At 40.7% G+C, this 16,562-nt stretch overlaps 1 protein-coding gene across 1 annotated transcript; it reads left to right on the top strand.

Annotated features, from left to right (window-relative positions):
- Nucleotides 1-8,906: 8,906 nt before the first annotated feature.
- LOC131231354 (protein FANTASTIC FOUR 3-like) lies at nucleotides 8,907-9,974 on the top strand. The gene has a single exon (XM_058227520.1). It carries the CDS (start codon nucleotides 8,949-8,951, stop codon nucleotides 9,849-9,851), a length of 903 nt encoding a protein of 300 aa, XP_058083503.1. The 5' UTR covers nucleotides 8,907-8,948; the 3' UTR covers nucleotides 9,852-9,974.
- Nucleotides 9,975-16,562: the final 6,588 nt, after the last annotated feature.

The raw sequence follows: 16,562 nt of genomic DNA, 5'->3' as shown, positions 1-16,562 counted from the left end.
CAATGATGGTGGATGTTTCAAATGGATACCATAAGCCGAAGGAGGTTATTCCAGTTACATATTTGATAATTTTCTTAACAGCTATTAGGTGGGATTCCTTAGGATCTGCCTGATAACAAGCACACACTTCCACGCTAAACGATATATCTGGATGACTAGCTGTGAGATACAACAAGCTTCATATCATGTTCGATAGAGGTGTTGATCCACACCTTTGCCATTAATGTCTTTGGAGAGTTTGAGTGTAGTGCTCATGGGAGTATGATAGGTATGACCAGACTCAAGACTAAATCTTTTGCATATTTGGTCTAACATATAAAGATTTCGTTGTTTAATTTCTTCACTTGTAAGCCTAAGAAGAAATTCAATTCACCGACCATGCTTATTTTAAATCCAGATTTCATGAGATCGGCAAAGTTATAAGCAGTATCTTCACATGTAGGACCAAAGACTATATCATGTACATAGATCTTGGCAATGAGCAATGAATCCTTTGTCTTTTGAGTGAATAATGTTTTATCTACACTCTCCCTACAGAATTTATGGTCCAAAAGGAATTTCGTCAAACGTTCATACCAAGCACGTGGTGCTTGTTTGAGACTATAAAGTGCTTTCCTCAGATGATAGACATGATGGGGATACTTAGGATCTAAAAATCCCTTAAGTTGTTCCACATAAACTTCTTTATTAAGTTCCCCATTAAGAAATGCACTTTTTACATCCATCTGAAATAGTTTAAACTTTAACGCACATGTAATAGGCATAAGAATCCTGATAGACTCACGATGAGCTACAAAGCAAATGTTTCATCAAAATCAATGCCTTCTATTTATCAATATCCTTGAGCTACAAACCTTACTTTATTCCTGATCACATTACCAGATTCATTGGATTTATTCTTGAAGACCCATTTGTTTCCAATGATATTTGTATCGAGTGGTCTGGGAAGCAATTGCCATACCTCCTTTCTCTGGAATTGTTGAAGTTCTTCTTGCATAACATTTATGCAATGTTCATCTTGAAGAGCTTCCGCAATATTCTTGGGTTCAATCTTTGAGGTAAAGAAAAAATGACTATAGATGTTTTCTATCTGCCATCGAGTTCTTACACCATCATTAAGATCTCCAATGAATTGTTCCCGAGGGTGATCCTTAATGATGGGTATGTTAGATGACGGTTGAGGTTCATTCGATGAAAGAGTTTTGTTATCTGATTTATCTATAATGCGTGAATCCACATCATCATCTAATTCATTCAAGGGGTTGTCTTCTTCATGGGGCTGGTCATCGACCACCATATTGACTGATTCTTGAATGGTGAGGGTCCTTAGATTGTATACTCTATAAGAACGACTATTCAAGGCATACCCTAGAAAGATAACTTCGTCACTTTTAGACTTAAATTTTCTTAGGTGATCTCTGTCTTTCAGGATATAACATTTACTACCAAAGACACAGAACTATTTCACACTAGGTTGTTTTCCATACCATAGTTCGTATGGTGTTTTGTTCAAACTCGCTCTAAGATATACTCTATTTATAATGTAGTAGGCGGTATTGACTACTTCAGCCCAGAAGCTTTTCGCCATATCTTTTCCATTTAACATAACTGACCTCATTTCCTTCAGTACTCAATTTTTCCTTTCAACAACTCCATTTTGCTGTGGAGTTTTTGGGGCTGAGAATTCATGGCGGATTCCTTTCTCATCACAATACCTTTCAAATTGCTCATTCTCAAATTCACCACCATGATCACTCTTAATGCGATTTATGCAAAATCCTTTCTCATTTTGAAGTCGCTTTGCCATAATTACAAATTCATCAAAAACATTATATTTTTTCCAAAGAAATGCAACCCATGTAAGTCTAGTGTAATCATCTACTAACACTAAGAAGTATCTTTTTCTGCCATGACTTTCAACTTTGGTGGGACCAACTAAGTCCATATGTAGTAAATCCAATGGCTTTGTTATTGCTATGGTGGTTGTCTTTTTATGACCGACTTTTATCTGTTTACCCTTTAGACAATCATTACATACAACTTTTTCTTCTTTTCTAATCTTGGGAAGTCCTCTAACCAAATTTCTTAAACTTAACTTGGCTAAGTTTCGATAGTGAACATGTCCCAGCCTTTGGTGCCATAATTTGGACTCACTCTTCATACCCATATTACATTTTGTGGATAGTACATTCTCATTGCTACCTTTAATAATGTAGTAGTTGTCACTTGTGCGTAAACCTTTCATGATAGATTTTCTTGTATGGCCTAAGATTCTACACACATCTTTTGAGAAGGTGATCAAATGTTCTTTGTCATAGATTTGAGAGATACTAAGGAGATTATGCTTTAAGCCTTCTACACAGATAACATTTTTAATCTTGGGGAGTCCTGGTCCAACTATCGTTCCTTGCCCAATTATTCTGGCATAGCTCCCATCTCCAAACGTGACTGACCCACCATCAAAGTCTGAATACTCACAAAAATGAGTTTGATCACCTGTCATGTGTTTGGAGCACCCACTATCAAGATACCATTTTGAACTATTACCAACCTTCAGAGCAGTATGAATTATTAGGCAATTGTTCTGATCTTTTACACCCTCTAATTCTACACTATTGGTCGTGATTCCAACTTCAGTTAAGATCACTCTCTAGACGATGAAGCCCTTAAGAGAGACTCGCTCTGATACCAATTAAAATTGCGATAATGACCAATTCAGTCAAGGTGGGAATATGCCAAGATGTCCTAGAGGGGTGTCAATAGGGCTTTTTAAAATTTTATGATGATTTAAAACCTATCAACCTTATCTTGCAATAATATGCAAATAGCAGGATTTCTTCAATGTAATTCTATTGACTTCCAAGCCAAATAGAGGATCCAATTATAAGACTATTCAAAACATAAACAAACTGTAAACCATAGTTCATGATGGATGTGATCGTGTGTGAGATGTGATTCTAATTGGTTATAGGTAGTCATGTAAACATGCATTATGAGAACATTCAGAGATATCGCACAAGTAGTAAGAGTAAATAGCAATCCCAAACACAGTCGTTTTTATAGTGGTTCAACTATGTGTCTACTCTACTTTCGACGGACGCACTCAACCCTTGAGTGTACCGAATCTCACTAACGGAGATTTCAAATCAGGTTCACCTCAAACCAGTACAACCTACACAAGCTGACTCTAAGACCTACACAAGGTACCTAACATGTATCCACGAGACACAACTTTATACCCCATACAGGAGCAAGGGTCAACACATAACACTTAGATTTTAGGCCACACAGGCCAAGGATCCACACAAGGAACCTAACAGTTTATGCCCTAAATAAGAGCAAAGGTCAACACACAACACCTAGGTTTTAGACCACACAGGTCAAGGACCTATACAAGGACCTAAGTTTATGCTCTCCACAGAGAAAGGGTCAACACACAGCACCCCCACGTACTCTCCTATAGGAGGCCTCCTATGAGGACTTGAAAGGGGTGAGAAGCACCTTTGACCCAATCCTATAAAAGGAATGATCAAAAGGGTCTCTGGACTCTAGTGACTTACAGATAAGTAGATGAGCTCCATTAAGCACGTTGATGAAGAATCTTCAACTCCCTTAAACCGTAACTCAAATGATGTTCGAATGTGAGGCGTCGAGTTGGGTCAAAGTTATGTTAGAATCCTAATCTATTAAATGTTTTCCTATATTAAAAACAGAGTGATTCCAAGCATTTATGCATTCAAGGTATCCTAGCTCAATAATTTGTCATTAAAGTGGTAGCTGTAGGATCCTTGAATGTGGAAGTTCATTCCCCAATCCACTCTATTGAATATCAATGATAAGGGTGGATTGGAGGATGAACTCCTACAAGAGAAAAAGGCTTAGGGTATATGATCTGAATTAAACACTCAAAAGCTCTATCTATTTTCTCTCTTGATAACCAAAGGCAAGCTCTCTTTAAATAGGCAAAAAGTTCAAACAGAAATAAAACAAACATATTTTTTTTTTGACAGCGTTCGATATCATCGAGTAGTATTCGATATCATTGAGCATATACTCTCGATACCATCGAATGGCTGCTCGATGACATGAACTCAAACTGTCACATGCTTTTGAACCTTATTGCCAACAGGTCGAGGATATCGAACAATGTTCGATGTCATCAGATTTCGAACTCCGATTTCATCCATGCAAGGTTTGATTCCTCAACATTTGAAAACATGAGAGCAAACTTGCCTTTGAATCATAACAGGTATTGATATAATCGAGTATCCCTTGATATCTTCTGATTTTGAATGTCGATGATATCGATACCAGTTTCGATTCATCAATATTTAAAAGGAATTTTCCTATAAGCTTGCTGGACAGTTTATGTCATATTTCGATGAAATCGACCTGGCCTCGATATGATCGATATTTGAATATTGATATCATCGGGTACTCCTCGATACTTAAATGATTTTACCTGAAAGCTTTCTAGTCATATTTGTGTCCTAATCCGATATCATCAAAGGTTAGTCGATATCATCAAGGTTTGAATTTCAATGAGATTAAGGATGTCTTTGAGATATCAAAAATCACATAATTTTTCTTAACTACTTTCTGGACATAACTGACCAGATGTCAATTTTATCAAGCCGTCTCGATGAACTCAAGATTCAAAAGTCATTGATATCGACCATCCCATCGATTCATCGATGAATCAGTCCAGGATTAATTGTGGTTGCTGGACATCTGAAGTCCTCATTTTGATAACATCGAGTGAGTTTGGAGGACATCGATAATAGAGTTTGATTTCATTGAACCACTTATCGATAAATCAATAAAGGTAGAAAACTTAGTGATTTTCCTGATTTTGCAAAATAGTTTTTTTACCTTATACCCTAAGTTGTTCTATCCATTTTTAAGAGTTTTATATACCTGGTGTTTTGTGACAGAGGATGTGAGGCTAAGTTTACCTTTGACGAGTTCTACCACACATCCTATTGACGCAGACACTTAAATGATCTTCCTATGGCTAACTCAAGACTCACGGTAATTGACAAACCAGGGCACTTTCAGATGGACTATACAACATCAATGGGGCCCAATTATTTGGGTTAACCCACTTACAGAATGATGAGAATGAGCCTAACAAGGCTTAAGGGAAGGTCACAATGTGGACATTTAACCATCATTACTCATCAATGTGGACATTTAACCAACATTGCTCCCAAGGAGTAGCCCATATAGAGCTTAACATATAATGAGCCCATGGCCTCACATAAGGGCCCTATACACATGCCATTGGGCCTCACACAAAGGCCTTATACACATTATAATGGGCCTCATCATATGGGCCCTATATACATCACATAGGGCTACACATATGGACCACACATACATCATATCGGGCCTCACTCATGAGCCACATACACATCATAATGGGCCTTATCATATGAGCCGTATATACATCACATTAGGCCGCACATATGGACCACACATACATCATATCGGGCCTCACTCATGGGCCACATACACATCATAATGGGCCTCATCATATGAGCCATATATACATCACATTAGGCCTGACTCATGGGCCTTATGCACATCAGATTGGGCCTCACATATGGGCCTCATACACATCATATTGGGCCTCACATATAGGCCCCATACATATCAAATTGGGCCTCATACATATTAGATTGAGCCTCACATACAACACTTTGAGGTGGGCTCTATACATTCCAAATGGGCCCCATCAGATGGATAGTTTGGATCAAACACGTATATCATGTGGGGCCCACGTCCCATTTGGATGAACAGCGTGGAGAAATACATACATCATGGTTGGGCTCCATACAGCACACCGTCCAGATGGACGGTGTGGATACAAAATACATATAACAAGGTGGGTCCCACCTACCCACGCGTGTCACACGTGTGGGGTGGGCCCACCCTCAAATCAGATGGGCGGTGTGTATAAAACTCATACGTCATGGTGCGCCCCACACCACCTGTCCAAATGGGCGGTGTGTATAAAACTCATACGTCATGGTGCGCCCCACACCACCTACCCAAATGGACAGTGTGGAAATATAACAGACACATCAAGGTGGGTCCCACCCCCACACATGCCACACGTGTGGGGTGGGCCCCACGTCCCAACCAATGGATGGCTGGAGACAACACATACATCTTGGTGGGGTCTGCATCCTTAAATTGACGGATGGCTTGGATATAACACAACCCATGATCGGACCCACAATTGTTGTCGTCGATACAGCAACTATGGTTACTGGGACCCACCATCCCTACTGGATGGTGTGGGTCCAGCAAACCATCAAGGTGGGCCATGTCCAGGTAGTGAACGGTTGAGATATAACTCATACCACATGATCAGACCTCAAGAACTTGCTGACGCAGCAGTTACAGGCTGCAATGGGGCCCACCGTCCAAGGTATGAACGGTGTGGATGTCATCGGGTGGGACCGCACGTGTGGCCCATCAAGCTTTAAATAAAGCTGATATTTGTTTTTCCTCTTCACCTGGGCCTGTCCAAATAGACAGGCAGTAAACCCGTCTGCTGGACAGTCCAGCAAAGTGGGCCCCACAAGTAGACGTCATGGATATAACCCATAAATCATAGTGGAGTCCAATAGGGGGGCCACACGGCCCTAGAATCAGACCAATATTTGTGTTTTCCTTCATCTAGGCTAGCCCAAAAATGGGCAGCAAGGTGGGCTCCATAAACTGAACGTTCAGAAATTTCTGGATAGTCTGAATTTTTTTATCACATTAGGTGGTCCACACACATATATCACCATAAAAAAAGAGAGAGAGAGAGAGAGAGAAAGAGAGAGATCAGCGTAGTGGAGGGACCCCACCACTATGGGCCCCTCTTAAGAGTACAATATATAAATTAAGATGGGTCCCAAATAAGATCCATACCATCAATCGGTAGGCCCCACTTGGTCCATTACAAAAATCATAATCTAATCCTACAAACACCCACCGATGGTCTTCTTCTTTAGCTCCTTGGACTCCTTAGCTCTTAATCTTTCTTTTTAAGGGTAGATGTTGAAGTATGGAGGGTTGGATGGTGAGTGAGGGGGTAGGAAGTGGGCCTTGATCTTTTCTCCCATTAGAGTTTTTCTCTCATAGAAGCTTGGGAAATGGTGGAGAGAATGAGAGAGGAGAGGCTGTTGTAAGAGAGATGGGATGAGAGGAATGGATGTTGTAAGAAAATGACATGGAGGGTCTGAGCTTGGTTGAATTTTTGGATAAGAGAGGGATGGGTGGAGAGAGAGAGAGAGAGAGAGAGAGAGAGAGAGAGAGAGAGTTGACTTTGGGCAAGGCTTATGTAAGAGAGGGATGAGTTGTGTACTTGACTTGTGATTGATTGATTGATGTGAAAGATGGTAGAGATTCTCTCGGAATTTGTAACGCACGGCGTTTTTTTTGAAATAAACGCAGGCCCACAACTCTTGGCCTGGATATCGCATCAGCCTGCGAGACACGGCGTTGGAACCGAGGCGATGGCGCGCGAGACTCGGCAACGGCGTGGCCGCTAATATATAAGTTTCGAGTCGAGCCGACTCTGATATATGGGATGCGACTTAGGGTTGCATGTAAACGCCGATTACAGGTCGCGGGTTGCCAGAATTCGACCGGAGGACCGCGGGGTCCTAAGGAATGGTACGGACTAGGTTACGGGCCTTACATCTATCGTTTGATCATCTTAAGCAATGCAGTGTAAGTGATCAAATAGACAACTGATCTAAATAAGTGACCAATTTTATTAGATCTTGGTCATATACCATTGATTTCTGACATATCTCCTTATCTTGGTGCTTAGGTAAGTAGCTGTTCGGTTTGAATTGAGTCATACATTCAATTGCCGCATGCCCGCACTAATCACGTGACTGATATTGAAATAACAGCAACGCCTATTGTTTCGTTGGTGTGGCCCACCTGAGATTTGGATATGCTTGATGCTGCCCTATTGTAATCTTTAAAAGCAGATGATAACACATGGATGGAGTGGATTTGTCATGGTCATCTATGTGGGCCAGACGAAGCCCGGGCATATATATGTGTGTGTGTGTGTGTGACAGGCAATCCGCTTCCATCACCACGTGGTACGCGTCCCAACACATCGTAGTCGTGTAGAAATACTAGTTCATACTCTCAACCGTTGATCGTGTAAAAACCATTATGGATGTCCTCCAAGTGGAAGCTATGGTAGTCAGATAATATCAAACATTCAATCAATGGAATTTTGATTGCGGAATATAAACTGTCGGTCTAAGTTTCCAATGTGACTCCAGTCACTTGAAACAGGTCCGACCAGATCCGTCCAATTTGGTGAGCGTTTCCACGCCGTGTGATGTGCAAAGTTTGGCCGACCAAGTGACCGGATTGATGGTCTCTTTTGATCTTGAGTTATTCCATGCGGGGCCTACCAGCACTTAAATGGTGGTCGTGTGGACTACTATTTAGATTGGTCATGCGCATGTAACCTTCTCTTTCCAAACAAACTGAAGAAGTAAAAAATAAAATAATAATAATAATAATAATAATAAAAGGTGATTTTATTTTGGGCTTGGCAAGTTTTCCACATTTTAATGTGTGGAAGAAGAGAGGTTCTATCATTCTATGGTCTAAAATGGGCCCCTCCCTACTCACTCCAGTCTATGTGTCTCACTTTCGGCTCCTACAAATTCACCCCTTCCCCCATTCCTCCAGCTCCCACACACACTCTCTCTCTCTCTCTCTCTCTCTCTCTCTCTCTCTCTCTCTCTCTCTCTCTCATTTTCTTTCTTCTCCTCTCCATTTCCATGCCTTTCCCTACTCCACCCACTTCACTTGCATTTTCTTTCTCATAATCCAGGACCCAGTTGTCCATTCTCACTCCCACTCTCTTTCCATTTCTCACTCCCACTCTCTTTCCATCTCTCACTCTCCTCACAATGTCTTCCACAGTGTGTCAAGGGCTCCAGTCATGCCTCGAGCCTGGACTCATCGAACAAGGTGCCCAGGCCCTGAGGCTGGTTTTCCCCAAGCCCCATCTGTTCAAGAGGACGGAATCCCAGGCCTTGTCACATTCTGACACACCTGAGCAGCAATGCAATAATAAGGACACTTACCAAAAGGATCTAGGTACTTTCATCTCTGTTCAATCACTTGCCGCGACTTCGACCAAAGAGTGCTACTACCAACATCCCTTATGCAGAAGCTCCATTTCCGTTTTAAGGGAAAAGAGCCTACTGTTGTGCACTGAGAATTTGGGCTGCGAGACCGGCACAGATTTCATAACTACTCAATTTTCTCCTCATTCTTCTAGTTCTGGTGCATCGGAGATTAAGTCTCCTAGGGTTAGAGAGAGAGTCAAATCACACCATATTTCAATACAGAAGAAAGAGGCAAAGTTTGAATCTTTTCCACCTCCGTTGACATCCATTACTGGTCAAGCTTGCATACATATGAGGTCCCACCGAGAAGGCGGAAGATTGGTACTAAAAGCAATCATGCTTCCTTCCATACACACTTTCTTTCAAGCTGAAAGGATTGACGGCTGTCTTAGACTCCGCCTTCTCAACAAAAGTTCTCCATGCTTAGATGCTGGACAAGTAGGCGTGACAGATGAAAAAGGAAACGTGGCAATGGAAGCTGAAGAAGAAAAAAAAGAAATACTCGTCACGGTATGCTTAGAAAAGAGGAGAAATGGCGAGGAGTGCATGAATGGGTATGGAAATGACAATATGGATGAAATGGGAATGGGAAAGTATCAAAGGCAAGGAAGGTGCAAGGAAGGTGGGCATGGTGACAAGGGTCTGTTGAATTGGGAGGCTTTTTGGGTAGCTAGTTCTTAAAAGCTTTCTTTGGAATTTCTCCATATAAACTCACTATTTTATTTTCTTTGTGTATGTTTTATCTTCCTTTTCGTGTGTGCCATGCTGGGGACCATTTGGTTTTCTTATGTTGTCGACCTTGGCCATTCCTCCTCAAAAAGTATGCTAATGTTAGTTATTATCGTTGTTGGTTACGCCACCTTGTCATTTCTTTTCATGTGTGCGCTTCATTTCTACTTTTTTCAATATACCGCTCACATCACATCATCAATTCTCCAAACTCCACCCCAACTCATTTATTAGCTTGGGGTCCTTGTCTACGACATCCTTTTTCTCATCTATGCATGTGGTGTGTTAACCCGAAGACTCTCCACATTGTGATTGTTTTACACAGCTATATGTTGAGCAATAGATTGGGTAGATTACGGAGTTACCTATAAATTGTGTAGGATACTAGTGCCTCTTGTATAAATACAATTGTTTACAAAGGAATAATATCTATTAAGTAATTATTCACAATCTAGTCTCCGTGCCGTTGATTTTGGAATTAAAATTTGTATGAATATTTAACTGGGCCATACAAATATCTACTCTCAAGTCTACACACATCTTAGCAAAAATTGCCTAATGAAAAAAAGGCAATGCCCGTGCAACTGGCGTCTCTCCATATCTCAATGGTTCTGATCCCCCACCATTGCCATGTGTAAGAACCTAATGTGTCAGAAACCATTCTTATACCAGTGGTGGGAAGCAATGAAAATGGGTAATTTGGCAATAATAATAATAATAATAATAATAATAATAATAATAATAATAATGATATAACTACTTAAATAACATTTCCCGCAATAATAAGGAGGATATGATTTTAGTATCCTTCGTAACATTGAATAAAATAGAATGCCAACTTCAACAATTCCCTTCCACTTCAAATTTTCCACTACAGGGTTGAAAGTGGAAGTGGAAAATTTCTCAAGGAATATACATTTTGGGTGGGAAGAAGGTTCATGTTTGGTCTACAACTATTTATGCTCTTCGATCATACAATATTTCTAATACCATGCACACTGACTCGTCGCTCAATGAGAACATCCACCAGGTGAGTCCTACCGTGGATGGTTCGCACAGGAAGAGTTCATAGGATATACAACCGTAGGTGCCGGAGTCCAATGTGTGGCCTTCAAATGGATGGTGAAAATCACGGTATAGATTAAAATGGGAAAAAGTCTATTAACTAGAACTAGTGTGGCTCAATCGGAGTAGTTTCTCTAACATGACCCATCCGTTAATTTAGTAGGGCCCACTAGTTGGGTGTGGTTCAAATCTACCGATGGTGCAGCCATGGAGAATTGCAACGAACCATAATTAGTTCGTTGCAGATATGACTGGAAGCTCACCTTCTCTTATTAAAAACTTAGAGACGGCGAAGGGATGGCCTTGAAAAAAAAAAAAAGACATTTTAATCACGTGTTTCGTCACCTTTTCTATGCGCTAACAACCGTGCCAAAATGAGAAGCTAAAATAAGTGAAGACAAATGACGGTTTGGCCAATTTCTCAGATCACCGCCCAAGTGGGTTGTTGCTGGAGAAATGATTATATGCGCTGTGTCGCACCTTCCCATGAGCTTCGTTGAATTTAGACTTGCTGATATCTCCATCACCGTCCATTGTATCAGTCAATACTTCTTCTGCTACTCCACAACAATATCAAGCCCTAATCATCCGCGCGATTGTACCTATCTTTGATGAACCATTTTGTCTATAGGTCCAGTTTTGCATGACATTTTTTACACTTTTGTTTTCAGAACAGAATCTGTTTTCCAATGCCTGTCTATGAACTATGCTTCAGCCAAACGGCTGGTCAGATTGATGTTATGGATTGTTCAGGTCTCCAAAAGCAATTAGGTGCATGCATGGGAAGTTCCTGCGGGACTATGAGGTCCGTGGACCCCGTGATGTGTGACGGACATCGATTCCATTAATCAGGTGCATAGGTCAATTCATGACTTAGGTGCACCACACAACAGGCAACATTTGAGAGTGAAGGCCCGGCCATTAAAACCTTCCTGATTGTATATAGGTTCCAATGTGAAGTGAATTAGACATTGATGTAGAACGTGTCACAAAGATATTCTCAGCATGGTTGAGCCAAAAAGAGGTGGATCGTAAATTGACCATAACTTTTGATCTGGGTATCGTTATGGGGTGCACAACCTATCAATCTTTACTGAAACGGGCCATCAGAGGTGAACTGACCCACAAAGTGGGTTGTATCTGTCTATTTCGTCAGAAAACGCGCATTTTCAGCTCAAAAACGAATTTTTATGAAAATTTTACTATTTTTAGTAATTCTAATTTTTTAATATTTTTAATATTTTTAGAGTTTTAGATTTTCTTTCCTTTTAGAAATAAATTTTAGTTCTACTAGGACTCTTCTAGAGAAAGTTTATTTGCAATTTTTATTTTTAGAAATTAGGCCTTAGAAGAGTTTTATTAGAAGTAGGATTTTTATTAGAGTTAAAATTTTGCTATTTTTGATAATTACGAATTTTAGTTTATTTTTTCTTTATTAATGGTGTAAGGAGACGCATTAGAGAATTATCAATTATTAATTAATCAATTTTGAATTTATTAGAAATTATTTCTATTTTCTGTTTTCTTTCCTTGTCGATTCAAGAAGTCTCTGTGAGGAGTCCAGAGAAGTTCCGTGGATTCGGAATAGTTATCCTCTTGAGGAAGACGGTGCTCGACCTCACCTCCTCCCCTACGTCAATTTGGTATCAAAGCGAGGTTTCTCCTCGGATCGATGGCTTCTAACGACGGGTCGAGCAACAAGCCCATGGGCGGTGCTCCAGGGAATTTACCTTTAATGGTGGTAGCTTTCAAATCGGCGCAGCGAGAGAGTCAACAAGCCATGCAAGGCCTGTAAGCTTCCATCGATCGTATTGCGGATCGTTTGGCAAAGGCCCTAGGGCAGCTCTGTGTTCATGGTGGTAATCTACCACCAGCAATTGCTGGAATTCGTAATTATACTGATCGTAGGGCGACGCTATCAGTGAACCAGAGGATCACTCCTGAGAAGGTGGGATCTAGCAACATGATTTCACAACATCCTAGACGAGGCATTGATCAGATAGATCGGATGGGTCAAGAATTCAAGATGAAAGTCGATCTTCCTAGTTTTAATGGCCAACTCTACTTTAAGGACTTTCTCGATTGGTTGCTTAAAGTTGAACGTTTCTTCGACTATATGAACATCGTAGAAGAAAAGAAAGTTAAACTCGTGGCCTACAAGTTGACGGGCAAAGCTTCAAATTGGTGAGAACAACTTCAACTCGAGCAGATGAGACAGATGAAGACGCTAATTCGCACGTGGTCGCGGATGAAGCAATTTTTGTGCATGTGATTTCTCTCACGAGATTACGATCAGGTATTATTCCCACAAAACCAAAATTATTACCAAGATAGCCGATCAGTAAAAGGTTTTGTAGAAAAATCATATTATTTGTCTACGAGAAACCACCTCATTGAAACGGAATCGTGATAAGCCACATGATTCATCAGTGGCAAACATATGGCCCCTATAGGAACGGAGAACAAACCCAAGACTTCTAAAGTGGAGGGGCAATATCTCATAACTGAACGTGCCTTTGTTAAACAATTTGAAGAAACAAGAGATATATATCCGTTGGTTGAAAGAAAAAAATATGTAGAGCCTGTGAATATCCTAGAGGATTTAGAACCAGTATCGTAGGAGTTCAAGGGGGTTGTACTTGATGAACTACCTAATAAATTACCTCCCATACGAGATATACAAAATCACTTTGATCCCGTCTCAGGGGCAAGTCCACCTAATTGCCCACATTATCAGAAAGAACATGAGATCTTGAAGGCAGATGTAAAGGAACTGATCGATACTAGTCAAGTCAAGAAAAGTATGAGGATATGTATTGTATTATCTAAAGAGCCTAATGCCAAGTACAAGAAAAAGGGTAATAAACATCGATGTCAGAAGTTATCTCAAAATTTATCTCAGAATCATGAGCCAAGTCCCTTGAATAACTGGAGGACGAGTTTTTTTCAAGTGGAGGGGTCTGATGTAGAACGTGTCACAAAGATATTCTCAACATGGTTGAGCCAAAAGGAGGTGGACTGTAAATTGACCGTAACTTTTGATCCGGATATCATTATGGGGTGCACAACTTATCAATCTTTACTGAAATGGGCCATCCGAGGTGAACCGACCCACAATGTGGGTCGCTGTAACGCCCTGAAATTCGGGGGTCGAGCATAACTCAGCTCCCGAGTTTCAAAACATCACTTATGTAACATATGCAATGATGGATGTATGTTGTCTGTATGAGTGCATAAAACATGGAGTAGATTAAGCCAAACTGCAAACATAATCCAGGGATAGGTGAAATCTGCAAGCGGAAGACTGAAAAAACACATATGTAGCTATATAAGTCCCTGAGATATGTATGCTCTGCCAAGTCATAATTACAAGTGTTTGTTTCAAAATATAAGTATCAAAATGAGAGCACCTATTACAAAATAAACCCAGAATCCCCGTAGCTCAGGACACAGCTCACATGAACCCACCTAAGAACTGCATAAAGGAAAACGCCTCCTCGTCATCCTCATACTCCTGCTCTACCTCGTGGGACGCATCATCATCTGCATCTAAGACAGAGTCTGGTTAGTGTTGAAACACCGTCCCAGAATGTGGGAGTGAGTGATCAACTCAGTGGAACTATACAGTAAAAGTTAACATATTATCAATTCAATCAAGCAGTAATGATAAGGCAATACAATCAAACATATCCTAATTACTCTTGTTAATACAAGGATGTATGTAGAAATGATGCATGCTCTCGCTTGCACTCCCTCAGCGTCTTCATCTTACGGTATGCATAACAATCTCCCGCAGTGCTCCACGATGCCAAAGCACATGCAATGCGGTGCATGAACATGATTACCAAGTTGTTATTAGTCCTTTTCATACAGCAGGATTGGAAAGCTAAGGTATCTTCCTCATATCAATTCCCAAACGGTGATCCATTCTAGGGTCGTCAGTCCTAGACAATCTCATACGATATTGTGGTTCTAGGTCGTTGCAAAGGGCTCGTCACAAATCAATGCATGCCTATCATACTTTAGTTACTACCCTAAGGCTCGTCGCCTCAATGCAGTATCAAGGTATGCTCGAGGTCACTACAAAGGGCTCGTCACCAATCAATGTAGGCTGACAGCACGAAATAGTGTCCCATACCACCATAATCGGCTCACGAGTCTGAATTGCTCACTGGTCACTACGGGGAGGCTCGTCACCCCAGCGTAGGCTGACAACTCGACCACGGTGTCCCATACCACCATGCTCGGCTCATAAGTCTTAGTGGATCGAGGTACCATAATTAACGGGATTACACTGGTAAGTTTGGTACCCTAGATTCAAACAATAGTGTCCATACATGGTTCACATCCACCGGGACAATCAGGTTACTTGACGAGCTCGACTAGCACGAGCGTACATTGAGTTGAACGATATGAAGTGCGCAAACACTCCGTGTGGTCAACCACTGCCGACAACCCTAATACGACTCGGGTTCGTCAAACACGTCCTACGTGGTGAAAACAACCTTGGCCACGAACTCAAGGTTTGTTACCGATTCCCTGGACTATTTCATAGTCCCAAACACATTCAAGTATAATAGATATTCATACCAGCAATTCAGAACAGTAATGGATCAACAATTCTAATCATACAGCATGTGAGCATACATGAATTCACACATAAGTAGCGTCTAAGTTATGCAGACAAGGAATGTAAATTTCATGGAGGAAATCATACACATCATTAAGATAGTTGAGAATCTCTTCTCAACACCCAGACAAAGTACAATATATGACACACTTATTCATTCAGACATTTCTATAAACACTTAGGCTACATATTCCAACATGCATGACATATGTTGGTGACAGCTCACATTAGGACAATTCCTCTTGCCAAGGAGTTGTTACACATGCAACTAGCACAAACATGCGACAATTAATCATGGCAACCACATGCTCATATTTCATACATATACGATACTTTCTACATATACATGGAATACACAAATCTCCATATAGTTCATATATATCAGAAACGCAATACAAACATCGCATTTGGCATGTGAAATTTCACCCACAACAATAATAAACCATTAACCGACATTGAAAGCCTTGAAAACCATAACCTATATGAATATAGTCCGCACCTTAAACCAGAAAGTGCACAACAGATCTGATTCAGACGATGAGTCTTCGTCAATGGCGACTAGATAACTTAAGGCATGATTTAAATTAGCTACATCAACACTTAGACTATTCTAAGCTCCAAAACAGGTTAGGGTTTGATTGACTTACCTAAGAATGAACTTAGAATCACCGGAATAATGATTCAGATGCGATGGTTTAGGTATGCAGAGTAACAGGGAAGAATCTCAAGATGATTCACCAACTTCTCTCTCACTTTCTCTCTTTTCCTCTCTCTCTCTTAGCTAGGGTTTAGAAAATTCGTATGGAGTTTGAGAGTGAGGGTTTAAGGTCTTTATATAGGCCTAATATTGATGAAAATAGCCCTAGGGCGAAGGTATACTTAGGTTATAACCAAATTGGGTCCATTTCGATCCAATGGAGCACTTCTGGTGGTCCTTTTTTTGAGTGTGGTCGGACTTAAGCACACTA

The sequence above is a fragment of the Magnolia sinica genome, chromosome 17 (genome assembly GCF_029962835.1).
Source record: "Magnolia sinica isolate HGM2019 chromosome 17, MsV1, whole genome shotgun sequence".
Classification (NCBI taxonomy): domain Eukaryota; kingdom Viridiplantae; phylum Streptophyta; class Magnoliopsida; order Magnoliales; family Magnoliaceae; genus Magnolia; species Magnolia sinica.
Note: the sequence above shows the minus strand (reverse complement) of the source record. Positions and strands in the feature narration are given on the sequence as shown.

Bases quoted from the DNA above. Each gene is read 5' to 3' on its own strand.
- LOC131231354 (XM_058227520.1), top strand. From the start codon at position 8,949: ATGTCTTCCACAGTGTGTCAAGGGCTCCAGTCATGCCTCGAGCCTGGA.